This window comes from Capricornis sumatraensis, chromosome 2 (assembly GCF_032405125.1).
Source record: "Capricornis sumatraensis isolate serow.1 chromosome 2, serow.2, whole genome shotgun sequence".
Lineage (NCBI taxonomy): Eukaryota > Metazoa > Chordata > Mammalia > Artiodactyla > Bovidae > Capricornis > Capricornis sumatraensis.
The window spans coordinates 72,250,261-72,277,316 of NC_091070.1; the positions used below are offsets into that span (position 1 = coordinate 72,250,261).

A 27,056-nucleotide genomic window follows, 5' to 3' on the forward strand; every position below is an offset into this window, starting at 1 on the left:
TCTTGGCACTGGCAAGGCTCAACAGTTGGTCTCTTGGAGGCTGGTTGTCAGCCTACTGACAAGGTCCCAGTGCTTGATCTTGATGGTGCCGGAGTCCTCCTGGGAGCTGACTCCTTCATCTTCTAGCTTGGGGAGCTCGCTTGCAGGCTTGGTGCAGGGTCATTTTGCCGTTGTCTGTGGTAATCTCATGGCAGGCCTTATCCATAACCTTGGCAACCTTCTGTGCAGTCCTCTATAGGGGACTAAAAATTTGTGGATCTTTTACCCTGGCATTAAGGAGGACTGGAGATGTGACCTCTCACGCGCTTAATCAAATCAGCATAATGCTGCCCTGTTTTCTTGCAGTTTACCCCGTGTTGACTGGAAGTGTTACCCTGGGAGGGCCTCTCTTTGCTGAGTCTCAAAGTCAAGCATGCACACTAAGCTGTAGGCCCCTCCCTCAGATACCTCTTCAGTGGGAGTGGCCCTTGAGACTTTCTTTTAGTTTTGTTAAGCGAGTTCTTTATTTTATTTATTTATTTTTTAAGCCAGTTCTTAATAGTAAAGTGTTTTGTTTTTTGTCTTTTCCTGTCAGTGAAGCTGGGCTTCCTGGGTCTTATGTATATTCAAAATGTGACTTTAGAAATCAAAAACTGAACATTGACTCTGGTTTTACACTCTTGCTAGAACAATTCTGTTTTCTTTTCCCATTGTATTTAGTGCTTTTGAACAAGGCAGAGGTCACATTTGAGAAGCGTATAAGAAAGAGAAGTGCATTAATATTTTTTAAAAATATTTTTTCTGTTGTGCAGTAAGTTGTTATATGTAGGCATTAATTTTTTTTTTTCCTGTTCCTTTCTAGAGAGCTGCTTTTGCACATTTCCCTGAACTCTATGATTTTGCTCTCTCAAATGTGGCAGAAGTAGATACTCGGGAATCCTTGGTCAAGTTTTTTGGACCTCTTAGGTAAGGCAGTATGAAAGGACGACTGTATTTTAATTTTCTTTATTTTCTTTTAGTTATTTTTGCACTGCTTTAGGTGATATTATTTGTTGCACTACTATTTATTGACAGTTAAAACTAGCTTCTCTCTAGCTTTTCTTACCTTTGGGTCACTTAAATATAATTATACATCTCTCTTTTTTATAAAATTTATATTTTTATCTTAAAAAATTTTTTTCTTTGTCATATCTTTCTTTTTTATATTTTTTATAACTTATACAGTTTTCCTAGGTCATCAGGTTTGAACCTAAGTAATTGGTTGTCTGATTTCTGAGCCCTAATTTTTTTTTTCTTTGAGGAGTAATTGACATAAAACATTATATTAGTTTCATAGGTATAATGTAATGATTTAATATTTATATTTATTGTGAAATTAATCACTGCAAGTGTAGATAGCATTCATCTTCATGCATGTAGAACGTTTTTGGTCTTGTAATGAGGACTCAGTTAAAATATGAATTCTACCCAAATTGATCTATAGATATAAGTGTGTTCCAGTCAAAATCTCAGCAGGAAATTTTATAGAAATTGCTAAGCTTTCTCTAAAACTAATATGGAAAGGCAAAGGAACTAAGATAGTCAAAACCATTTTTGAAAAAAACAAAGTTAGAGGATTTCCACTATCTAACTTTAGAACTTAAGGTAAATTCACAGTAATCAAGACATTCTGCTATTGAAAACAGGGTAGACATAGATTACTGAAAAAGAGTCGAGTGAAATAGACCACACATATATGATTAGTTGGTTTTTGACTCAGGTGACAAGTCAACCCCATGGGAAAAGGCTAATTTCAACAGTGGTGCCAGAACAATTGGACATCCATTTGCAAACTATGAAACTTGACCAATTCCTCATATCATATACACAGATTAACTCAAAATAAATCATAGACTTAAATATCACAATTAAAACTTAACAAGAGGTATAGGAGAAAATCTTTGTCATTGTGCTTTGTACAAAGTTTTCCATAGATACCAAAGCACAGTCCATAAAGGAAAAAGATTGATAATCGGACTTGGTCAAAATTTCAAACTTCCATTTGAAAGACATCGTTAAGAGGATGAAAAGAGAAGCCCCATACTGGGAGAAAATACTGGCTTAATTCATATCCGATAACGGATTAGTATCCAGACGTCTTAGAACTCAGTAACAAGAAAGCAACTTAATGACTGTAGATATGAGCAGATGCTTCACCAAAGAAGATAGTGTAGATTTCAGTGAGTCTATAGAAAAGTACTAGTATCATTTGGCATTATTAGTTATTAGGGAAAGGCAAACTTAAATCAAAATGAGATACCATTACAGACCTATTAGAATTGTTTATAAAAGCAACAAGGTATTGACTCTTAACAAAGATGTGGAACAATTGCAGTTCTTGTATATTGCTGATGAGAATTCTAAGTAGTCGTGCCACTTTGGAAAAAATCTGATAGTTGCTTACACAGTTTAGCATGCACTTACTGTGTGATCTAGTGTTCTCAGACATACCCAAAAGAAATGGAAACTTAGATTCACAGAAAAATCTGTCCAGAGATTTATGTAGTAGCTGTATTCATAGTTGTCAAACTGTTATTTTCATTGAAGTGACAGGTTTATTATTGTTCAGATTTTTGCTCTTATTCAAATCTGAATAACCATAGTTTGTCAGTCATTCTATCAAGTAAAAAGCGTGTGCAAAGTATGTACTTCCCGTTCTGTCACGCAGAATTTCTAAAAAATCAGATACTTGTTTCATCATGGACGTTTTTTAAATTGACTTTAAAAAAAAAAATGACTGTGGCAGCAGGAATGCCATGATCACTTCTTACAGCGCTGAATGATGCCACTTCCTTGATCCAGGCCACCAGTTTTACCCACCATCACATTTGCACTGTCACTATACATGTAAAGACAGTGGGAAAAAGACTGAATAATGTCTTGGTATTGATATGAAAAAATGTCCTTGAAACCTCCCTGAAAAGATCTAGGGACTATGAGAGGTTTGTACAAGACTTTGAGAAGTCTGTATTAGAGGTTTAATATTCATATCTGATTTCATATATTTGTTTCTGTGTCATAGAATTATATTTTCTAGGTAAAACGTTTCAATCAGCTTGTAAAATTACTTTTCAAAAGTGAAGTTACAAGACAATATTCTGATCTCAATATTTTTATTCTGCAGTTCCAACACCCTCCACCAGGTGGCATCATACCTCTGCTTGTTACCAACCCTTCCTAAAGCTGAAGACACGACTTTTGATAAAGAATTTCTTCTGGAATTGTTGGTAAATATTAGTGTTCCTCGAATTATACATGTTTTCCCTACCCTTTTGAATCATTCTTAAAGATGTAGGTTGGTAGAGATTTTTTTTCTGGGCTAAAACACTGGTAGATTCTTTGACCTGTTTTGGATCATATCAGCATTTGACTCCGTCAGATTTCTTTCTCATCTCTTGGATCACTGTTTTCAAATCTCTTCCCTCTTAAACCTGCTTCCTGGTGTGGATTCATTCCATGCAGACATTTGTGAGCAACATCTGTGTCAAGCACCAGATTAAAGACCCTGGGGATATAGAGATGGACGACAGCATTTCTGCCTTTAAGTGACCACAGTTTACATTCACACATACACACACACATGGGTAATACACATATGTGTTCATATCATTTATCTGTTTATTTTTAATGTTATTACTTAAATATAGCATCTTGAGTATTAAACCGTACCTTGATCACTAGAGAATTCATGAATGTTTAGAAATAGAGAAAATTATCACTTCCTCAGTCATTTTGGGAAATGAGTATTAGTTTGAGCATTAACTCAAGGTTTTTGTGAAGTTTTATTTTTTTTTAGTACAGTTTTAGATTCATAGCAAACTTGAGGGGAATGGATATACCTTACTTTTTAAACTTCCATAAAATATTTCCTAAAGAGGATGATTATTTAACCATACCCTGCCATGAGTATCTAGGTTGTTTGCAGTGTTCACTGTTACAAATAATGGTGCAGTCCTAATATAGGCCTCTTTGTGCTCAGATGTGGACCTTTAGGAGCGGTACCTAGAAATGAAATCATTTGATTGAAGCATGTGCTTATTTAAAAAATAAAAGATGCAGCCTAACTCTCCTTCAGAAGCTGTATGTTCCCATCAACAGTGTGTCAAAGTCTGTCTCCTTAAGCTCTTTTCAGCATTGGATGCTGTGAGTTTCCCAGTTTTGCCAATCTCATGGGTTTTTTTTTTTTAAAAAAAAGCTTGTTTTAATTATTTGTTTCCTGATTACTGTAAAATTGAGTTGTCTTTTGTGTGTTTCAAACATATTTTTATACCTATATAAACTTATACTGCATGGAGGTGTGTTGTATATATCTTTTTTTTACACATAATAATAGGCAAATGGTTTTGAGATATATTTCAAGCTAATGTAAGGTTTAAAACACAGTTCCTTACTGTAAAGAGGAAGATGATATGCTTGCTTTGGGTAGTAACAGGAAACTATTTGTAGCAGGTGTTTTAAGCCTGGTGACAGGTGCCTAATACCATTTGGAGAGAAATTCTTGGGAAGGGTTTAAAATTAACCAAGTATGGAAAATACTTTTTATCCATATATTCACTTGGATGCATTGTGTGTCTTGGGTCACTTTCTTTGCCTTCCTTCTTACAAGTCACTTCTCATTGTCTCTGACTGAAAGTGCTTTCTAAAAATTCCTTGTCCTATTTTCTGACAATGTAAAATCTTCTCTGGTAAGTCAGGTTTTGGAGATTAATAATAAATCCTTACTATAGAAAGAAATGAGGATTTTTCCAGTAACCTTTCTAATGGAAAATAGGTTTAAGTATAAAATTGGTCCTGTCTGTGCTTTTTAAGGTCTTACAGCTAAAATTTCATCCTTAAAATTTAAATAGTTATGCGAAAAGAAAACAGTTTTAAAAATTTATAGTGCTGTATCATTATCTTTCATTTTCTCCCTCTCTTAAAAGATTTTCACAGGCTTTGAATTCTAATAGCCAACCAAATTATGATTAAAAAGTTAGAATATGCATATTCTTTAGATGATAGTACAGTGTCTTCTTTTCTAAAACAATACTATCTTTACTGAAAAGAATGTGACACATTTTTCAAATATTATTTTAGCATCTCTTAACTAGGTAACAAACTTATTTCTGTATTTGAGATAGATCTCTAAAATATTAACAGTGGAGGGATACATAGAGGTCATTAAGTCCAGCTCTCTCATTCTCATTTTACAAAGAAGACTGAAGCCAAGTTATGAATAAACTTACCCAGATTGTCTAACCAGTTAGTACAAGAGCGACAACCATAACCTAGGACTTACAGCCCCTGTTGTGCTTGCGGTAATGAGCGCTGTGTGCTATAGCATTATGTTTTTTAAGGTCTTGGCATGTGCCAGGCCCTTTGACACTGTTTTACAGGATTCCATTTCATTTTTATAGGAAACCTAAGAGGGGAGTTAATCTGTTTTACTGAAAAGGAAATTAAAATCAGGGAGTTTGCAGTAACTTGCCCAGCATCCACATGGCCCATAAGTAGAGGTGCTGGGAGTTAAACTCAGATCTGCCGAATTCCAAAGTTCATCGCAATCAGTACCTCTTTCATATTTGATTTATGGAGAACATGGAAAAAGGAAGGAACATCTCTTGTTAAGTTTTATGAAAAATATGAAACTTCTCATTCCATACTTCATGGTGAATTTTTAAATAAGTTATTTTGATTAAAGAAAGGCGTTTCTGACTTTGTTCCTAAACTTCTTTTAGGTATCTCGTCATGAGCGTCGAATTTCTCAGATTCAGCAGTTGAACCAGATGCCTTTGTATCCAACTGAGAAGATCATATGGGATGAAAATATTGTCCCAACTGAATACTATTCTGGGGAAGGTATGGAAATGAAGTACAACATTCAGATGTAACATGAAAGTTAGTGTAGAAGTCATCATAGGTACCTGAACGTACTTCTATTTGCTATATCAGTCAGTTTAGTTCAGTCGCTCAGTTGTATCCGACTCTTCGCTACCCCATGGACTGCAGCACGCCAGGCCTCCCTGTCCATTGCCATCTCTCAGAGTTTACTCAAACTCATGTCCATTGAGTCAGTGACGTCATCCAACCATCTCATCCTCTGTCGTCTCCTCCCGCCTTCAATTTTTCCCAGCATCAGGGTCTTTTCAGATGAGTCAGTTCTTCGCATTAGATGACCAAAGTATTGGAGTTTCAGCTTCAGCATCAGTCCTTCCAATGAATATTCAGGACTGATCTCCTTTAGGATGGATTGGTTGGATCTCCTTGCAGTCCAAGGGATCCTCAAGAGTCTTCTCCAACACCACAATTCAAAAGCATCAACTCTTTGGTGCTCTCTTTCTTTATAGTCCAACTCTCACATCCATACATGACTACTGGCAAAACCATAGCTTTGACTAGACGGACCTTTGTTGGCAAAGTAATGTCTCTGCATTTTAATATGCTGTCTAGGTTGGTCATAATATTTTTTTCTAAAGAACAAGCGTCTTTTAATTTCGGGGCTGCAGTCACCATCTGGAGTGATTTTGGAGCTCAAAAAAATAAAGTCTGTCACTGTTTCCATTGTTTCCCTATCTATTTGCCATAAAGTGATAGGACCAGATGCCATGATCTTTGTTTTCTGAATATTGAGTTTTAAGCCAACTTTTTGACTCTCCTCTTTCACTTTCATCAAGAAGTTCTTTAGTTCTTTTTTGCTTTCTGCCATAAGGGTGGTGTCATCTGCATATCTGAGGTTATTGATATTTCTCCCAGCAATCTTGATTCTAGCTTGTGCTTCATCCAGCCCAGCGTTTCTCATGATGTAGTCTTCATACATTAGGGTAATTTTCTGGTACCCTCAAGTGCGACTGTAGAAGCTAGAAACAATTCAGTGTTTTGAATGCTTAGCATTAAGAGTTTTTATTAAACTTAAGCATTCCCTAATGAATAGTGGTGTGTGTGTGTGTGTGTGTGTGTGTGTGTGTGTGTTTGTGCGCGCATCATGCTATATAAAATGTGCCCATGAAGCTGTGTTTTAAGGAGACCAAATAATGCTGTAAGGGTAACTTTAGTTATGTCACTGTAAATGTATTTTGGGGTTCTTTTTTGACCTTTTGATGTCGGTGCTGAGTGCTTGGTTATTTATTATCCAAGGTAAATAGTGTTACATGAGGGTAATGGAAAGAATTGTATTCATTAATATTGTCAGAGAAGGGAAAGAACTCTAGGAGTAACATAAAGTCAATGCCTTATCCTTAAAGTCTATCAGAAAGGCAAAGGTTCAGAACACAGTGGTGATCACTGAAGATAGAGTTATATAATATAATATGCTGGTTCAGTTTCCTTGGTAAATTTGGTCATGGGCTCTGTTTTATGGTAGCATTATTTACTTTGAGATTTGCCAAATGTAAATTAGGTGGTAAGGAAAGAATTTTTTAGACCACTCATGTCAGTTCTTTTAAGTATCTTTAGGCACTCTTTAGAAGCACTGTTTGCATATGAGTCATAGATGTACCGGAGAAGGCAATGGCACCCCACTCCAGCACTCTTGCCTGGAGAATCCCAGGGAGGGGGGAGCCTGGTGGGCTGCCGTCTATGGGGTCACACAGAGTCGGACACGACTGAAGCAACTTAGCAGCAGCAGCAGCAGCAGCATAGATGTACAGACTGCATGTATTAATGAAATTCATCCTTTATTCCCAGTCTTACTATATGGCCTTTGTTAACTTCATTTCAGTTTCTGTATGGAAACAAAAATCAGACCTTTTCAAATATGCTCTATTTTAAACACTATTAAATTAGGTTCTTAACAAATTTGTGGTGCCTTTTTTTTTATATATGTATATATATATAAAGCAGATGTCTGATTTAAAAAAAAAATTCAATATGGATGTTATTTTCCTTTTCAGGTTGTCTTGCTCTTCCCAAGTTGAATTTGCAGTTTTTGACTCTTCACGACTACCTCCTAAGGAACTTCAATCTCTTCCGCTTAGAATCAACTTATGAAATTAGGCAGGACATCGAGGATAGTGTCAGCAGAATGAAGCCATGGTTAGTAAATTGGTTCTACTTGCAACAAAGAGATGCAAACAATGGCTGACATACTTCTGTCAGAAACCTCGCGCATGTATTTAGAAATAATACATCTGGTGAAGATGCACTTTAAAATATGAAATATTTATTTTTTGAGAAATTCTTTAAATAGAAAATATGTTTCTGGGTACTTGGGAGTGAGCCTGAGGGAAAGGGAGGAGAGATCATTGCTCTGGGAGGTGGGGTGGGAGTGGGAGTAAGTCAGGCGATAGTGAAAGGGTAAAGAGGGAAGGGGATGGGCTGGCCAGCAGGCGTGTACTAGGCAGGGCAGTTTAAGTCCTGGGAGAAGCTTATGATAAAGGGGTATTCTGTTACCCCAACTGCAGTCAGCCTCTCTAAAGGACCTGGCAGGAGATGAGGGGCATAGCTCAACATTGCACAGAGCGGAATATTGGAAAATCTTCCTTGGCCCTCCCTCCATAGGTTGCCTTGAAGAGACGGAATCGTCAGCCCTCACTTTTAGGGCCTGTTGAGTAGGTTCCATTATTTGAGGAACTTTTCTGGCCCCAACTCAACTTTCCACCTGCTAGCTTACGTCTGAAACTCCTTCAGCTAAGAAAAGCCTTTCATTCTGTTATAGGCAGTTCTGCATTATAAGAATTGTGATGGTTAGTTTTGCTTTTCAGACATGACTGACTTTGGGTAAATGCCCTTCATTCACTGTTTCATTTGAAGTATGAAATTACTACCAGCGATAAGTTACATATCACAAATGACTGAAAATGAGTAAAAGAATTCTGTAAAATGAATTTTTCATCACAGTAGTGTCATACCATGCAGACATATATATAATTATACTGCATTCTTTGTGAAAAGCTTAATGTGTTTTAAGTGTGAACTGATTCAGGTATCTTCCAGGCTTCTCTCCTGACTAATTACAGAGAGCTTCATGGACACTGTGATTATGATCCTTTTTTTTCATTTCCATATTTTATTTCATACACAGTTCTATTTTTTAATTAATTATTATGTGGAAAGTTATTCTGGGTAAGACTGTAAAACACAGCATAAAGTATTTTTGACTTAATAATCAGTTGAGTCAGTGGGCAGGCCAGCACTGTGAAATTTGTATACCCTCTTGCTGATCATCTCTGCCCCCAGCTTTGCTGAAATCACTGCCCATTGTTTGGACCCCAGGGGAGTGCTTGATCAGAAAGCTGCCTTAGAATTTATGGTTACCTTGCACTTATATGTTCAGATTCTAGACCAAATTTTGATCATTTTGCAAAGTAGGGACTTCATAGCTAGCAGTTCATCAAGTAGAATGCACTTATACTTTACTTAAATGCCAAATAAAGCAATAAATACTTACAGTTCTTATGGTTTATTAATAAAGTAATTTTTTTAGCTTACATTATTTTCTACAAGTAGAACATATGTCTTTTTGGAGATAACTTCTGATAATAAGTTTTTCTAAATTTTGAAAAATTTATTTTTCTGCCCATCATTGAAAACTGTTAAAAATAATGAGATCTAAAAGGGTGGGTCTTCTTTCTGTTTTCATGCCTTGAAGGAAGAAAAGTAGTAGAGGCGTTTTCACTCATTACACAGTTCTCATCATACTTTCAGGCTGTGAGCAGTATAAGAGGATGTGCTTATGAGGGTCAGGAATCTACGCTTTTTAATACCTCGTGTTGCAGGTAGATTTTATAAAGAGGGAAGGAACTGGAGAGAGTAGACTAGTGGTTGCTTGGGAGTAGGAACAGGACTGACTGACTGAAGTGGATGAAGGGGATCTTTTAAAGCATTGATGAAAATGTTCTATAATTGGATTGTGGTGATGGGTGAACGACTTTATAAATCTACTGAAAATTACTGAATTACATGTTTACAGTGAATAAATTTTATGGTTTATCAACTATATTAAAGTTGTAAAGAATGGAGAAGGTGATAGAAAATTATTACAGAAGCTTTTATGCTCAAGGTAATGCCTTTTTAAGGGGCTTCCTTGGCTCAGATGGTAAAGAACCTGCTTGAAATGCAGGAGACCCGGGTTCAGTTCCCAAGTCCGGAAGATCCCCTGGAGAAGGGAATGGCAGTCCCCTCCGATATTCTTGCCTAGAGAATTCCACGGACAGGAGCCTGGAGGGCTAGTCTGTGAGACTGCCAAGCTGAACAAACCTGAGCAACTAACACACACACACATTGCCTTTTAGAAATTGTTTCAGTACTAACCAAGTCATTGGAATAGCAAACTTTATTTTTAATTAGCTTCACTCTTTAATGTCATGTAGTTTTACAATTTTTTGTTATTTACAAAGGCCTTAGGATATTGATTTTTTTTATCTTGGTAAGCATATTATTTTAGGTAGTACTTTTCCAATATTGGAGTATTGCTGCAGTTTTTAATATTACAAATTTCCCAGATACGCTATTTAATGTAAAAGCTAAAGCACTAGTATAAGAAAATAATGAGTATTTGCATGTTAGTGGTTCTCATTATTAGACCTAGCTTGATTACTCCCCTTCATGGCAATATCTTTTCAGTATCTTAAATATTGTCCCCTAAAGAAAGCATTTGCATAGATATCATTTGCTTATCTTTAGTTTTTTTTAAGTCTAATTTGTTCTAAAACATTTTTGAAACAACTTTTAGAAATACTCCCTGTTGGCTCAGATGTTAAAGAATCTGCCTGCAGTGCAGGAGACCTGGGTTTAATCCCTGGGTCAGAAAGATCCCTTAGAGAGGGAAATGGCTACCCATTCCAGTACTCTTGCCTGGAGAATTCCACAGACAGAGGAGCCTGGCAGGCTACAGTCCATGGGATCACAAAGAGTTGGATACAACTGAGCAACTATCTGAAGAGGGAAAAAGGGCAAAAATATAAAACTGAATGCTGGATAATTTCATTCTTTAACAAAATGGCTCAGCTCTTACATATATAAATTATATGTTTTTCTTAAGTTTAGGAATAAGATTTCCATATTATTGTTAGGGCTTAAATACTAGCTAAACATGTATTTTTAGTTACTAGTTTAACTTGTCTAAAAGTTGGGCAAAGTTATTTTTTGTTTGAGTAATCATCTGCTTCTGCTTTTTAGGCAATCAGAGTATGGCGGTGTAGTGTTTGGTGGTTGGGCACGAATGGCCCAGCCCATTGTGGCATTCACTGTGGTTGAGGTTGCCAAACCCAACATAGGTGAAAACTGGCCAACCCGAGTTCGTGCGGATGTTACCATCAATCTGAATGTCAGAGATCACATCAAAGATGAGTGGGAAGGTAATTCTGTATTTCAGGAAGTCATCACTTTTTGTCTTTTACTGTATAGACTTTTGCTTACAGCATTAACAGAAACACATATACTAAATATTGCCCTTTTAAGTGTACTAAGTTTTATCTTTAAAAAGTTTGGCTTAAAAAATGACAATTGATTTATAATTATTACTAGTAAAAACACCAAGGATCATACAGAATAATAATTAAGTACCTTAATACTTAACTAAAAAGCATTAGATAGCATGTATATCAGAGTGTTTTAAAAATTGCAGTTGGCAGAGCTGAGAGGAGAGCATTTTTTTAAAATGTTAAAGTGTGTCAGAAATGACTCATAAATGGATTTAAATTGGCACTTTTCTATTCCCAGCTGTCTATGACAGCTCTTACTACCCTGTTATGAGAAACGGGAGCTGGTGGGCTTTATCTCCTACCTTTGTGGCGTGCCGGAAGGAAAGGGATAGTCCCTTAATGGATCAGTTTTCAGAAATTACTGCTCTCGATATAGCTGTTTATAACCTCAGGGACTGTATGATACATTTGTCAAATAATTTTGAAGGAATCCAGCAACAAAGCTGGCCAGATGTTTAACAAATGGCCACTGTAGTGAGTAGAGTTTGTGACAGATTGTTTTTATGACTCCTGTATCCCTCAAAACTATTCAAATCTGGCACATTACACGTCTAAAATAATGTCTACTTTTGTTATTGCTGAATTGTGAGAGAGGCGTTCAGTTGCTGAGTAAGGTCTTACATTTATTGCTCCTTAGAGCTTGAGGAGGTATTAAGATAAATACTGTTTTACATAGTGGGTAATGAACTGAAGTAACGTATTGGCCACTCCTAGAAGTACTAGTGATGCCTGGAAATAAAACTTGGGGGGAAGCAAAGACCCTTTGTAGAGATATATAGATAAGCTCTCATTATGATATTAAAGGAGAAAAGAAGTTCTTTACTCCAAACCCCTTGGGAACTCCTTGCTTCCATTACTTTGGAGACTGCTAATCAGAAGCCCATCAAGTCATCTTATTTTTTTATTTTAATGGACCTCTGGCAGATAAGAAATAGAATGGGTAAATTTTGATGGGCAAGATAGGAAACAATAGGGTATTGTGGGATGAGAGATTTATTTGGGGCAGCGGTCACTAGTCTTTTTGGCACCAGAGACAGGTTTCGTGGAAGACAGTTTTCCATGAATGGGAGTAGGGAGATGGTTTGGGGACGATTCAAATGCGTAACATTTATTGTGTACTTTATTTCTGTTATTATTACACTCTGATATATAGTGAAATAATTATACGACTCACCGTAATGCAGAATCAGATCATCAGGCATTAGATTCTCATAAAGAGCATGCACTGTAGTGAGATTCATACTCCTGTGAGAGTCTAATGCTGATCTGGCAGGAGGCGGAGCTTAGGTGGTACCTGTCTGTGGCCTGGGAGTTGGGACCCCAGTCAGGGGCATGGTGGGTAGAAGAGTATTTTATAGGGAGCCAGAGCCAAAATGCAGGCCCTTTATTGGTTCCAAATAGAGCAACCAAATAAACAATGAGACAGAAGTTCTGTAAACAGTAATGAGCATTGTCCTGTAAACAACAAAAGTTTTGCGGAAATGAAGCTAAATACTATGAAAGATTGTTGTCTCTTCAAGAAAGTATGAAGCTCACATCATTATCTTCTCCATTACCCCACTTAAAATTACAGAAACAGAATTGATGAGACTGAAATATCTAGAAGACAGAGCCAGGATGGAGTAAATGCAGATGGTTGAAAGAGTTGAGATTATTGTAATACAAGTATTTTTAATGTGGACTGAGACATCCCACAGTATCCCTCTGTGAGGCCAAAACGTGACATTGGTAGGGACAAAATTACTTCTCAGGCCCAATTCTTTGACTCTAAGACTTGGAGGTTTCAATGAGTTGTGTGCATCAGAAGTTATCTAGGCAGTATCACTCACATAGTAGATCATTTCCCCTTCATTTTCATTGTTCTCGTGCTTCATTGCCTAGAATCTGTTGGGAAATAAGCAATCAATTCATTATTATGAGTCAGTTATTATTTCTAGCACACTTGAACCATATTCCATATTGAAACCACCAGGATGGTGCTAATACTATTAGCCACACTCACATTTGCTGACTTGATGGAGTTGTTTATCTTGTTACCAAGGTTATGAGCAAGCAAAATGTTCAAATTTGCATTCATACTATACAATAACTAACAAAAAATGAATGAGAAAAAAATGATATGTAACATTACATGCTGTGTGGTCTAAATAAAAATCCCTCATCTTCCAGTATGTCTGCTTTTAATAGAGCTGGGAATCTTATTTAATCCATTATTTGAGCTAATGAATGGGAAACTACGGACTTTGGCAAAAGTCTCCTGTTTCTTGACATTTGCTTATGAAAATTTCAGTATTTGCCAACTGAAGCAACATATATTTGGCTGTCTCCTCAAGATGCTGTCTGTAAACAATGTTTTTGTGCCTTGATGAATTATTCTAGAGTTGACCTGTTCTGGTGAAATGCGGTTAGACTATTGTTGAAATGACACTGATGGATAGTTTAAACTGATGTTAGAAACCTGCTAAATATGATATAGATGCCAGCCATATTTTTGGTTACTTATTAAGAATATTAGAAATAAGAAAGATGACAAGCATCTAATTTTGGAGTTGTAACCTGATCTAGAGGACTTATTCAGTAATGTATATAGGGCTTAAATTTTCTCATTTTAACATAAAGAGAAATTTTTATTTAATTATTCCTTCAAACATTGAGTAGTAAAGGTATAGGAAATCTATAATTGTATTACAAAGTAAATATAATCATTGATTATCTCTGATATTTTAAATGTTTTTTATATCTTTTCCAAAGATAAAAGGAAGAGAATTTACCAATGGAAGACAGAAAGCAGCAGCATTCTAATAAGTGAAAATGTGTTTTATGTTTTACTAGGGCTTCGGAAGCATGATGTATGCTTTTTAATTACTGTGCGTCCCACAAAACCTTATGGTACCAAGTTTGACCGAAGAAGACCTTTCATTGAGCAGGTTGGCCTAGTTTATGTCAGAGGCTGTGAAATCCAGGGCATGCTAGATGATAAAGGGCGTGTCATTGAAGACGGTATGATGATCTTTATTTTTGAAAGACTGTGTGTACATAATGATAAATTTCTTTGCCTTTTTGCAGCCTAGGTAATTTTTTAGTTGTTTTATATACTGAATCAGCACAAAGGATTACATATATAGAAGTGTGTAGGGTGCCTACCACCCGGTTTTAGAGATAAATAATATGATTTCTAGACTACTGTATTAGATTTTGGACAGACTCTTGAAATTGCCTATATTTAAAACGCTTCCTTTTATGATACTTTATTGCTTTTAAGAACCTCTAAATCCCTCCTATAGTTGTTCCCTGGTATATTTTCCTAATTTTTCCTTTTTAAGTTTCACTGATCTGATCCATGATAGCAGTGGCTCATAAATGGAAACCATACTCTCCTGTGATTTAAAATGCATGATGGTATCTATGATGTCATATGACTGGGGCAGGGAAGGGATGGTCAGCTATTAATGTTTGATGGATGGGGCCGGGGATGTTAAGTGCCTCAGCAGAAGTGTCTTCTAGAAGGAATTATCTTGCCCAGGATGTCAGCATAACCCTATTTAGAAGCATCTCCTTGGGGCTCCCTTGGTGGCTCAGTCGGTAAAGAATCCGCCTGCAGTGGAGGAAACCCAGGTCCAATCACTGGGTCAGGAAGGTCCCCTGGAGAAGGCAATGGCAACCCACTCCCGTATTCTTGCCTGCAAGAGGAGCCTCGCGGGCTACAGTCCATGGGGTTGCAAGAAGAGTTGGACACAACTGAGCAACTAACATACGCACACACACACACAGAAGGAGCTATGAGTAACTGACATAAATCAAGTTCTTTGACTTGTAAGGCGCCTGTTCTAGTTGAGGGCATACACATAAATAATTGCAGTTCGTGGCATTGTACCATAAACATCACACAGTTGTTCTGGGAAGAAATAGTAACAATTTAGAGAAAGGAGAAAATCTTTTCAGCTTGGAATTTGAAATGGATGAGTGGAAGTCATTCTAGTTGGAGGAATTGGCTTGCAGTTAAGTCTGAATAGTTTACTAATCATTTCTAGAAAAGGAATATGCTAACTTACTTTGATATTTGAAACATATATATTTCATTTAATAAACTTTAAAAAAAAATGTCTAGGACCTGAACCCAGACCCAGTCTTAGAGGAGAATCAAGGACTTTTAGAGTGTTTTTGGATCCAAATCAGTATCAACAGGATATGACCAATACTATACAAAATGGAGCAGAAGATGTGTATGAAACTTTCAATGTAATAATGAGAAGAAAACCAAAGGAAAATAACTTTAAGGTAATTTGTGGGCTATATAATTAAAAGTACTGTGTCTTCATTTAAATAACTTTTAAGACATAACTACATAGATACTAGGTTTAAAAAGATTTAAAATAGTGATCACTGCTTTTGTTTTGATTTTAAACAAATCTCTTAAATTCTTAACTTACAGATTAAATATAAAATAAATTTATTTGCTAAATCTTATTTTGTCTTTTGATGAGACTAAGAGAATTTTAGGTTTAGAGATTAGTACAAGAAAATAAGATAATAGAAGTGAGATTAACATACACTATCTTGTTATTTCATTATCTTATTGGATGTATAGCATTATAATATAAAAATGTCTGGTTTTGTTATTCTTTGAAATTAATTGCCTAACCTTCTGATTTTCGTATGTTGCATAGATCACTTTGTTGAAATAATTATTGGAAAGTCTAAGAATCTGCCTTGGCTTCTAGTAATTACTTTTGACAATGTATATATTAACTATTATAGGAACCTCTTATTGTAGTCCTAATTCTTTCATTCTGAAATTTAGACATTGCATTTTTATCATTGTTCATTTATTTTTATTTCTTATCTCTAGCAGTGCTAATTTTAGCATTTCTAAATTGTGGTGTGTTTCACAGTCAAGGCATACATTAATGTGCTTCTGGTTATATGTGGTCTCAGTAATGAGGAACTATAGGCTATAAGGTGGAGGAAACGCCAGTAATTTCTAAGAGGAAACATTTTTTTCAAGGATTTGTTCTATAATATTTTCTTGGTATTGTGTAGACCTGGTCAGATTTTCATCCTACCCAACAGAAGTCAAGTGGTGAACTCATCTATGACATTCTGTCTAAATGATCTCCTAATGGATCAACTGTTCTTGCTAAGTTTGGTCTTTTGTTTAACTCAGTGTATGGTATCAGCTGGAAATATAGCTGTTGATTCACTCTAGCCAAGCACCTGTCAGCAGAAAATAGCTTCTTGCCTTGAAACACTTGGGAATTCTGGATTAGTACAGCCAGCTCTACATTCCACTGAAGTGCAAATGTTTGAGATGTTGTCTTGACAAATCGGTTTTTGTCATCTTACTGACAGGCCGTGCTGGAGACTATCCGGAACCTGATGAATACTGATTGTGTGGTACCTGACTGGCTGCATGACATCATTTTAGGTTACGGGGATCCAAGTAGTGCACATTATTCCAAAATGCCCAATCAGATTGCCACCCTTGATTTCAATGATACATTTCTCTCCATTGAACATTTAAAAACCAGCTTTCCTGGTCATAATGTTAAAGTAACTGTGGATGACCCAGCTCTACAGATACCCCCTTTCAGGTAAAGTCAAAACTGGATATACTCCTTTCCAAGCTTTCTGTAGTCATTCTGAGTGAGGCCATCAGGACTGTAGCTAAAGTAAGTTTTAAGTACCATCTCTAGATTTTATCTGGGTAGTTTTCACCTTCCCCATATAATCACTGGGATAAATTTATTTTATTAGACTCTATTTCTAATTCTTTGTATAGTAGCTATTTTAAGACCACAGTGAAAGTAGCCTTTGTCTTACAAGGGATCAGTTTGAAGAGTATTATATTGATATATTTGTAGCCTTTGACTGAAGAAATAAGTCCTAATTAATATAAAGAGCCATGTGATTTTGAACTCTTGCTTTTTAGGAAAAAATTCTTTTGACCCTATTTGCTTTTACAATTTTAAATATTAATGATATTGTTATACTCAAAATTAAAGGAGCTTTGGATTAGTTTAAGTAAAAGAACAGAGTACCTGAAGTACTGAATGCTTTGTGAATTCCATCGTATGAATTAGTGGCAAAGCACTAGGTATACCTGGGATGTTAGCAAAGGATTTAATTACTTTCTTAGTTGCAAATTAGAACATATAGCTTTTAATTAGCCGTTAAATATAAATATAATAGTTATACATATTAAAAACATGTACCCTTTTTAATTCTCAAACCTAGGCTTCCTCCATACTTCTCTAATCTTGTTAATGGCAAAATCAACTTGAAATCTCAGCTTTATTTTTTAACCTTTCTATTCCCATAACTCCTGCTCTGTCTTACAGATTCTGCCTTAAGGATACATTTTTTATTTTTTTTCCAAATGTCAGTCCTGATGGCTCCCTCTCTAAACCCTCAGTGCTTTCAGTCTTTGTAATGGTAGTGTCTTTCTCCCCCTTGTCTTCTTTCTTAAATCCATTATATGATGTCTACTGCTAGAGTCATTCCATTGTCTGACTGAAAACTGACGTCTTAGCTTCTTTGGTTCTTAGCTTCTTTTTAATGTTTTTTTCAGAATGTGAACAAAGACTGGAAAAAGTACAAATAGAGAATTAACTTTTTAGTTTAATCTTATAAGAGGTTTCATTGACTTTCCACCGGGTACCTATGGCGAGTTGCTTCCTGGGGTATCCCTGGCCCCAGGCTAAGAACTTCTGCCTTAAAGGCTCGGTATTCCAGAGGTGTCATAACCTGGTGCCAGTCTTTCTCTCTAGCCTTTTTTTCTCTACTGTATCCTAAACTTCTGTAGAACTGGCTGTTTGTTTCTTCCTGGAATGTCTTTTGAAATTCATTTTAGATACTATCTTTCCCATAAAGCCTTTTCTGATTAAATGAAGGACAGTGTGTAAAACACTTGACAGTGAATATGCTGTAAGTATATAGTTTCTTTTGTAAACATTATGCTAAGTGAAAGGAGCTAGACAGAAGAGAACAAATACTGTATGATTCCGTTTACACAAAATGACCGGAATAGTCTGATATAAAGACAGAAAGTAGACTGATTGCCAGAGGCTAGGTTTGAGTTGGAATACGGAGTGACTGCTTAATTGACATGGAGTTTCCTTTGGAGTGATGAAAATATTCTGGCTTTAGAGAGTAGTGATGACTGTACAACCTTGTGAATGTACTAAAACCGATTGAATTGAACCTTTTAAAATGGTGACTTTATATGAATATTATCCCAGTTAAAAAAAAGTTATTTCCCATAGGAAAAAAAATTAGATAAATGTTTCTTCTTTGATTCTCCCTTAATCAGATGGCTGTTTTCTTAATCTGAACACCCTTAACCACATTTCAGTGCTTTTAAATCTACTTTTTTGAAATTTATATGCAGAGAGTAAGTTCCTTTAAACCATAACTGATTCTTGCTCATGATTGTCCTCTGTACAATACCATGCATGAGACAGGTACTTGGCAAATTGTTGTTAATCGTGAAAATAAACAAAGGTTTTGGTCTTGTAGGATAACTTTTCCAGTAAGAAGTGGAAAGGGGAAGAAGCGGAAAGATGTAGACGGGGAAGACGAAGACACTGAGGAGGCAAAAACTTTAATTGTTGAACCTCATGTTATTCCTAATAGAGGTCCTTATCCTTACAACCAACCCAAACGGTAATTTCACTGCCTCTGCTAATTATAGTAATAGATAATAGTTTACTGTTTCACATGGGTTAGTAATATTTAAAAGTTTTTCTGATTCTTTGAAAATTCTGTTTCTGGACCCTCTTTACTTTTCTTCTGTTAGTTGACTCAATAGTTCAGACATTTTTGACCATTCTGTAATATTTCAAAAAGAAACATTTCAGGTACTATGAAAACGAAATACTAGCAGTCTGCCTGAATGTGACCCCAAGATTCTCACTTCATGACTGTGCGGTACATTTAGCAGCTACCCTTGTGCATGTGTGTCATGAGTAATAAAGTGGCATTGTGTCTGGTATTAGATGGGGAACCAGTACTTTGACACTCCAGTTAAGATCTGGGCTAATCATATTGAAAAATAACTGTCGTCTTTTCTTTCCACAAGATGCACTCAGTTTTAGTTGGTCTGTGGAGGGGCAGAGGTAAAGAAAGTCATTCACAATAGACTGGGTCAGTCATGTGATCTGGTGTGCAATGTTGTGCTTATAGTTAACAATACTGTACTGTGCATTTAAAATTTGTTGAAAGAGTATGTCTTTATGTACTTTTTGCTGCACACGCACAGCCACAGAAAGGCCTCGGATGGGAGGAAGAAGAGATTGGGAGACCAGGGACAAATACAGAGCAAATGTCCAGACCTCTCCTTGTCTAAATTCTTATTAACATCATCCATCTTTATGTTTAACCAATTTCTTATCAACTCCTATTTGCAGTAATACAATTCAGTTCACTCATACACAGATAGAGGCCATCCGTGCTGGAATGCAGCCTGGGCTAACTATGGTAAGAGAATTACTATTCTACTAGTTCTTAAATGGATTCAGACTAGAAGTAAGCATCAGATTTTCAGAGTATATTCCATTTTTAAGCACAGAAACCCAGTTGAATTGTTTATAAGTAATTGTGGCATCTTATGTCATTGGACACTACTCATTTCAATGTTCATAAAAAATGTTTCATTAGAACTGAGCTATGGCCGTTTGTTTATGTACTGCCTATAGCCTTTTTATGCTGCCACAATGCATAAAGTATTTATTTGCTGGCTCTTTGCAGAAAAGTTCTGTTGACACTGATTTAGAAGTGTGTTTAATTTCCTGGTATTTGGAGGTTTTCTAGTTGTCTTCCAGTTACTGCTTTCCATTATGGTCAGAGAGCATATTGAATACTTTCTGTAATTTTCATTTTTTTAATTTATTAAGGTTTGTTTTATGGCCCAGAATATGATCTGTTGGTGATATTCCATCTGCACTGGAATATGTGCTCTCTTGTCTTGAGTGGAGTGTCCTATGTATGCCATTTGGTTGTTGCTATTGCTCAGTACTTCTCTGTCCTTGAGAGAGGAGTGTTGAAGTCTCCAACTGCAATTGTGAATTAGCTTCTCCTTTCAGTTCTATCAGTTTTTGCTTCATGCGTTTTAAAGTTTTATGGAGATGTACGTACCCTTTCAGGGTTGTTGTGTCTTATTGGTGAATGGATGCTTCTGTCACGTATAATGTGTGTCTTCATCACTGGTGACTTTCTTTGCTCTAAAGACTACTTTGACATTAATATAGCCAGTGCAACTTTCTTTTGATTAGTGTTTACATGACACGTCTTTCACTGTCCTTTCACTTCTAACCTACCTGTTATATTTGAAGTGAGTTTCTTGTAGACAGCATATGTTTGGATATGGCGTTTTCCCTCTATTCTGAAGTCTCTGCTTTTAATTGCTGTGTTCAGTCCATTTACATTTAATGTTCTTATTGATGTGTTTGGATTTAAGCCTCCCGTTTTATATTTCTTTTTTATGATTGTGCCCTTTCTGTGTGCTCCTATTTCCCTTTTCATGCCCTTTTCTGAGTTATTTTGATAGTTTTTAGTGTTTCATTTCTACTTATCTATTTTGTTTATATCTCTTGTATAATTTTTCTTAATGGCTACTCTAGAGAATTATAATATACATACTTACCTTTTCACAGCCTACTTATAATTAATATTTTTTCTCTTGAATTGAATGGAGGATCCTTGCTTCCATATAAGTCCCTTTACCTTCCCATTTTATGTTGTAGTTGTCATATATTGTACCTGCAAATCCATTGAAAATACTAACACAATATTAAAGTTTTTTATTACAGACATCAAACATATTTTAAAGAACTCCAGAGGAGAAGAATAGTCTATTACATATACCATTTATCCTTTATTCCTGATATCTCAAGTATCCTCTGGTATCATTTCCTTTTTTTTTTTTTTTTTTTTTGCTGTGCAGCATGTGGGATCTTACTTCCCTGACCAGGGATTAAACCCAGGCCCCCAGTAGTAGAAGCGCAGAGTCCTAAACTCTGGACCACCATGGAATTCCCTGGTGGTGTTTCCCTTGTCTGAGAATGTCTTTTACCAATTTGAAGAACAGATCAGCTAACAATGAATTACCTTTGTATTCCTTCATCTGAGAGTATCTCTAATTCATTTTCATTCTTTAAAATATTTTTCCCTGGACATAGAATTTTCATTGATAGTTTTCTTTTCAGCCCTTTAAAAATGTGACTCCACTTCCTTTTGGTTTTCGTGGTTCTGATGAGAAGTGCACAGTCATCTGAAATGTCTTCTTGTTATATGTAATATATCATTTTTCTCTAGTTACTATTAAGATTTTTTTTTTTTGTCTTTAGATTCCAACCATTTAATTATTATATGTCTGGTCTTAGATTTCTTTGGTATTATTCTGTTTATGCTTCAGTGAGCTTCTTGAATCTGTTGATTTATGTCTTTTGCCAGATTTGAGAAATTCCAGCCATTATTTCTTTAAATACTTCTCTACACTGTATACTTTTCCCCCTCTCTAGAACTTCAAGGATATCAGACCTTTTAATATTGCCCCATAAATTCATGAAGGCACGAATCTTTTTTTCTGCTTTTTATTCAGGATGGCTGATTTCTATTGATTCATCTTTAAGTACGCTAACTCTTACCTTTTCCGTGTTGCATTGAACTTACCCAGCAAATCTTTTAACTTGTTTCATCTTTCAGGTTTAAAATTTTCTGTTTATAACATTGTGGTAATTGTTTGCTATACGTTCATCTGCTTTTTAGGTTGTGGGCCCACCAGGTACAGGAAAAACAGATGTGGCTGTTCAAATTATATCCAACATCTACCACAATTTCCCAGAGCAGAGGACTCTGATTGTTACTCATTCCAATCAGGTAAGAAAAAGGGAACGTGTTTGTACATGTGCGCTCATGTGTGTACATGCTTGTGTGAAGTGGATGTGCATGTATGGAACAGGAGATGCATGGAAGCACAGTGTAGATTTCTGCATATCCGATAACCTGATTATGGGTACACAGCATACCAGCAAAGGCTGATGAGCATAGTGTTTGTTGTTGAGCTAATCTTGGATTATCACTGGTCATGACCAGACCATTCTAATAGAGGCAGTCCACATGTGGAAAAGCTGAGAGGAATATTTGGATACGTGGTAATTGACTTTTTCCCCCGTCTTCCATTCTTGAGTGAGTGAAGTCGCTCAGTCATGTCCGACTCTTTGCGACCTCATGGACTGTAGCCTACCAGGCTCCTCCCTCCATGGGATTCTCCAGGCAAGAGTACTGGAGTGGGTTGCTATTTCCTTCTCCAGGGATCTTCCCGACCCAGGGATCGAACCTTGGTCTCCTGCATTCCAGGCAGACGCTTTAACCTCTGAGCCACCAGGGAGACTATTCTTAGCTAGACCTTTTTCTTTAAAAGCATTACCCCTTACTAGCAGTATTTTTCTGCTACCGGAATGGATATTCCTAAAAGACTGAACCTATATCATATTGACACTGATTGAATTTTAAGTTCTTATGAAGTATACATATGAATATGTATATTACATGGATAGACTGTTTTAGGTTGCTGGTCCAATACATAAAACATGAATAAATAGCTGAGGCTTCCTTATGGCTCAGATGGTAAAGAATCTGAGCTGGTAAAGAACTTGCCTGCAATGTGGGAGACCCAGGTTCAGGAAGATCCCCTGGAGAAAGGAATGGCAACCCACTCCGATATTCTTGCCTAGAGAATCCCATGGACAGACAAGCCTGGCAAGCTACTGTCCATGGAGTCATAGAGTTGGACACGACTGAGCAACTGACACTTTATATATAACTAAAACAAGAAAAACAAACTCCTTTCTTGTAAATAATGGTTGAAAAATGATCTTTACATCTATATGTGTGCCAGGGTATTTATTCTAAAGCTGTCATAGAAATAAGGAAGAACAAGTAATATTTATTAATTCTCATGTAAAATGTGACAGGCAACTCTCAGAATCTTCTAAAACATGTTGTGAAACTTGCACAGTAGTCTGTGCCAAAGGTACTTGTTTTCTCTGAATACATATTAAAAATAGTACTTTCGGTTCACTAGTTTTTTTTAAAAAAAACTGGTCTGTGAAGAAGCACTGGGTTTTTAGAATGCTCAGTGTTATTTATTCTGTTATTCATCAACTTTTAATCCCAGAATTTTAAAGCTATTAACTGTCTATCCAATTCATTCACTCTGTTTTCTTATCTTAATGTTTGTAAGTAACTGGCATGGTATACTAAAATGGTGCAGGGGAGAGGGTAATCGAGGCTTTATCTTGATAAAAGAAGCCAACTATGTAAAGACTTCTGTCTTCTGTTTAATGAAATTTAGTCTGTAATAATTCTACCTATTTTCAACTTCTTAGAACGAGTAAGATATTATTCATGTGTTGTTTTAACATACTGGTCTTTTTTTCAAACAAATTTTGTCATAACTCAATAATGACTTTCTGTAGATTCCTCTACTTACGACTGACTTGTGTAGCACTGTTTTAGAGATGATGTTATTTTGCAAAAATAGCCAAAGACGTCTTTGATCCTCTGATAATCTAATCATCCTCTTTAATGCAAATTGTTTATTTTTCAGAGTTTGTATACCAGATCTTGGTTTAAATATGTGATTCAAGCCATTCTCCAACATCACTTTAATTCATGATGAAATCTTACAGTTTTTTCTGAGATTGCCATGTGCGAGTATTTTTTGCCCTCTAAATCTGTGTGGTTCATAAGTTTAGATAGGGAAGGTTTAAATAGTGAGTAATGCCATGATCTATTGTATCTCAAGTTTTAGATGGAGAATATTAAGAGTTTGGATAGTATGAATTATTTTTTCAGAAAATTTTGTTTATCTCATCAGTTTCTGAGCTCTAATTGCTAGAATTTTGGTAGTAAAAGATAGCTGGATACTTTATAGCTTGGATGTTTACAGTACTGGATATTGACTTCATGGTCAGGGCTAGACTAGTGGTAAATTCAGAGAAATATTTGAGTGGGGGCTGATTTTTAAATGTCAATTTTATTAGTATATCTTAAAATGCAATGAAATGTTTGCCTTTCTACAAAACCTTGTGACTACAGATGTTCAGATGATAAGTACTAGGATTTCAGGGAGCCCCAAAGATGAACGGAACAGTTTGCAATTAGTGCTCTGCTCCTTATTGTGTCAAGAGCTGATTTAGATTCAGCCTGAGATTTGAGTGCTGCACTTTGGGTTCCTCTCCGAGGTTCTCTTGATACCTTCTACCAGCACACCTCCTGGGAGGCCTTCTCCAGCCATAAAATCCTTCCAGTTTTCTGCAACTCATAGAGATTTTGTTGAGTAAAGTGAAATTTGATGTGATTGTTAATTATTTTAGTAAGTATTACTACTTGAGGGAAATAGAAACTGAGCCAAAGCCTTCTCTTTTCATAAATTATCAGAGATGTAATAGATAGATGACTTTTTATGATTTCCAGTTATTATTTGACTACACATACATATATTGCATTATCACAAATCAATAAAAACACTATTTCATTTAAATTATAAATGGCCTAATATGTTTCCTTCTGATCTGACTGGGCAATACTCATTCATTTCTACCCTTGTGATTGTTAGTTTTTGTTACTTTTAAAGGAGCCTACTGATTCTTTAAAACTCACTCATTCTTTTTTTTATTCTTCAGGCCCTGAACCAGTTGTTTGAGAAAATCATGGCTTTAGACATTGACGAGCGCCACCTCCTGCGTCTTGGTCATGGAGAAGAAGAGCTGGAGACAGAGAAAGATTTCAGCAGGTGAGCAAATTAGGATGAGGTTTGAAACAGTATCCAAAAAGTTTTTAACCTTCTCCTCTTTTTGTTTAATAAAGAAAAAAAACAACAGGAAAGAGAGCAGTGAATAATCCAACTGAATTCTGAAGGGTTTTAGCCTAACCTACATAGGTATACTGCTGCTGCTGCTGCTGCTAAATCGCTTCAGTCAGGTCCGACTCTGTGTGACCCCATAGACGGCCGCCCACCAGGCTCCCCTGTCCCTGGGATTCTCCAGGCAAGAACAATGGAGTGGGTTGCCATTTCCTTTCCAATGCATGAGAGTGAAAAGTGAAAGTGAAGTTGCTCAGTCGTGTCCGGCTCTTAGCGACCCCATGGACTGTGGCCCACCAGGCTCCTCCGTCCATGGGATTTTCCAGGCAAGAGTACTGGAGTGGGGTGCCATTGCCCTCTCCATCATAGGTATACTAGGTTGCCCCAAAGTCCAGTCATAATTTCCCTCTGTTCCAGTTCTACATGTTTATGTCATTTTTTCCCTCAAACATATGGTTATTTCAGTGAAAAGAATTATCTTGTTCATCTTTTTTAAATTGCGGATTTCCATTTGCTTTCTGTTTACTGAAGTCAACATTGCCAAACCAAAACTATACAACTTTACACAATTCCTTTTTACATTTCATCTAGACATTTAATTTCATTTAATCCGTGCACCAATTAGGTAGATTCACTTAACAAAATGCAATTGGAGATTAGTGATTGTGTAAGCTTTGGGGTTGTAAGTATTATTTCAGGAATTTATTGCCAGTTTAGCTGGACTTTATGTTAATGTGACATAAAGTGACTAAAATTTTACAAGTCAAATTTCTTCTGCTATTAGTATTTTGGTTTTTCCTTCAAAGTTGCTGTATAAAAAACAGATTGTTCCATTTATAATTAAACTAGTTTTTAAAGCTTGATTTCTGACATAGACATAATTAACAGCATACATAATTAATACAGCCTTTGACTATTGAACATTACTTTTGTAATCATTACTAAATTGATTACAGACATCAAAAGAACTAAAAGTATTAAATTATTACATTGCATTTATTTAGAGTTCTTATATTAAAGAGCTCACCAAATATTTTTTAGCTTCTAAAAAAGTCAGAGGGCAAGATCAACACACCTTAAGTTACTTGGGGCTCTGGATTCTTAATTTTTGAACAGCTGGTAATGCTTCTGAATTCTTCCCATGGGTATTTCTTCTTGTTGAACCTAACTTAGACAAGTGGACTCAGCTCTAAAAATCTGCTAATCCAGATTTCATTGAATGTATACAGGCTGATGAAATGCTAAGTACTGTAATTATAAGTGTATTGCAGTATAATTTATAGTTTTTAGAGAATATTATAATAGAAAAGAAGTAGAATTTTTAAAGTGATTTCTAGTGCTACCAATTTCTTGGGGAATAATTCTTTTTGCTTTCTGAAGGGTAAGTCAAGCTCCAGGCTTTATTAGTAATGTATATGTTTATTTGATTGTGCAATTATTTCATTTTTCTCTTTGTCATAATTAAAAAGATGGGGGAATAACCAATTGATGGAGCATAATACATAGTCAGAACATGCTCATTCATCAGTTAAGTTTACCATCTTACATGGGCATGATTCATGGCACCCCAAAGTGGTTACAGTGATATCAGAGATCACAAAACGCAGATAACAAATATAATAATAATGAAAATGTTTGAAATAGTTCAATAATCTCCAAAATTTGATACAGACAGCAAATGCTGTTGGAGAAAAATGACAGTGATAGACTTGTTAAATGAAGTGTTGACACAAACCTTCAATTTGTAAAAAACGCAGTATCTGCAAAGTACAGTA

At 36.0% G+C, this 27,056-nt stretch overlaps 1 protein-coding gene and 1 non-coding gene across 2 annotated transcripts in view; one reads left to right on the forward strand and one right to left on the reverse strand.

The window, feature by feature from the left end:
• The window catches only part of AQR (aquarius intron-binding spliceosomal factor), a 79,392-nt gene that overhangs the window by 28,781 nt on the left and 23,555 nt on the right, over positions 1-27,056 (forward strand). Inside the window, exons 13-24 of the mRNA XM_068964487.1 lie at positions 842-945; positions 3,143-3,245; positions 5,736-5,856; positions 7,887-8,028; positions 11,113-11,291; positions 14,250-14,417; positions 15,526-15,695; positions 16,767-17,008; positions 18,933-19,079; positions 19,823-19,892; positions 22,182-22,292; positions 25,103-25,212. Coding sequence (XP_068820588.1) covers positions 842-945; positions 3,143-3,245; positions 5,736-5,856; positions 7,887-8,028; positions 11,113-11,291; positions 14,250-14,417; positions 15,526-15,695; positions 16,767-17,008; positions 18,933-19,079; positions 19,823-19,892; positions 22,182-22,292; positions 25,103-25,212 — 1,667 coding nt within the window. The remainder of the gene's footprint in view (positions 1-841; positions 946-3,142; positions 3,246-5,735; positions 5,857-7,886; positions 8,029-11,112; positions 11,292-14,249; positions 14,418-15,525; positions 15,696-16,766; positions 17,009-18,932; positions 19,080-19,822; positions 19,893-22,181; positions 22,293-25,102; positions 25,213-27,056) is intronic.
• Positions 22,732-22,803, reverse strand: TRNAS-GGA (transfer RNA serine (anticodon GGA)). The gene has a single exon. It is a non-coding gene; the product is annotated as a tRNA-Ser (tRNA).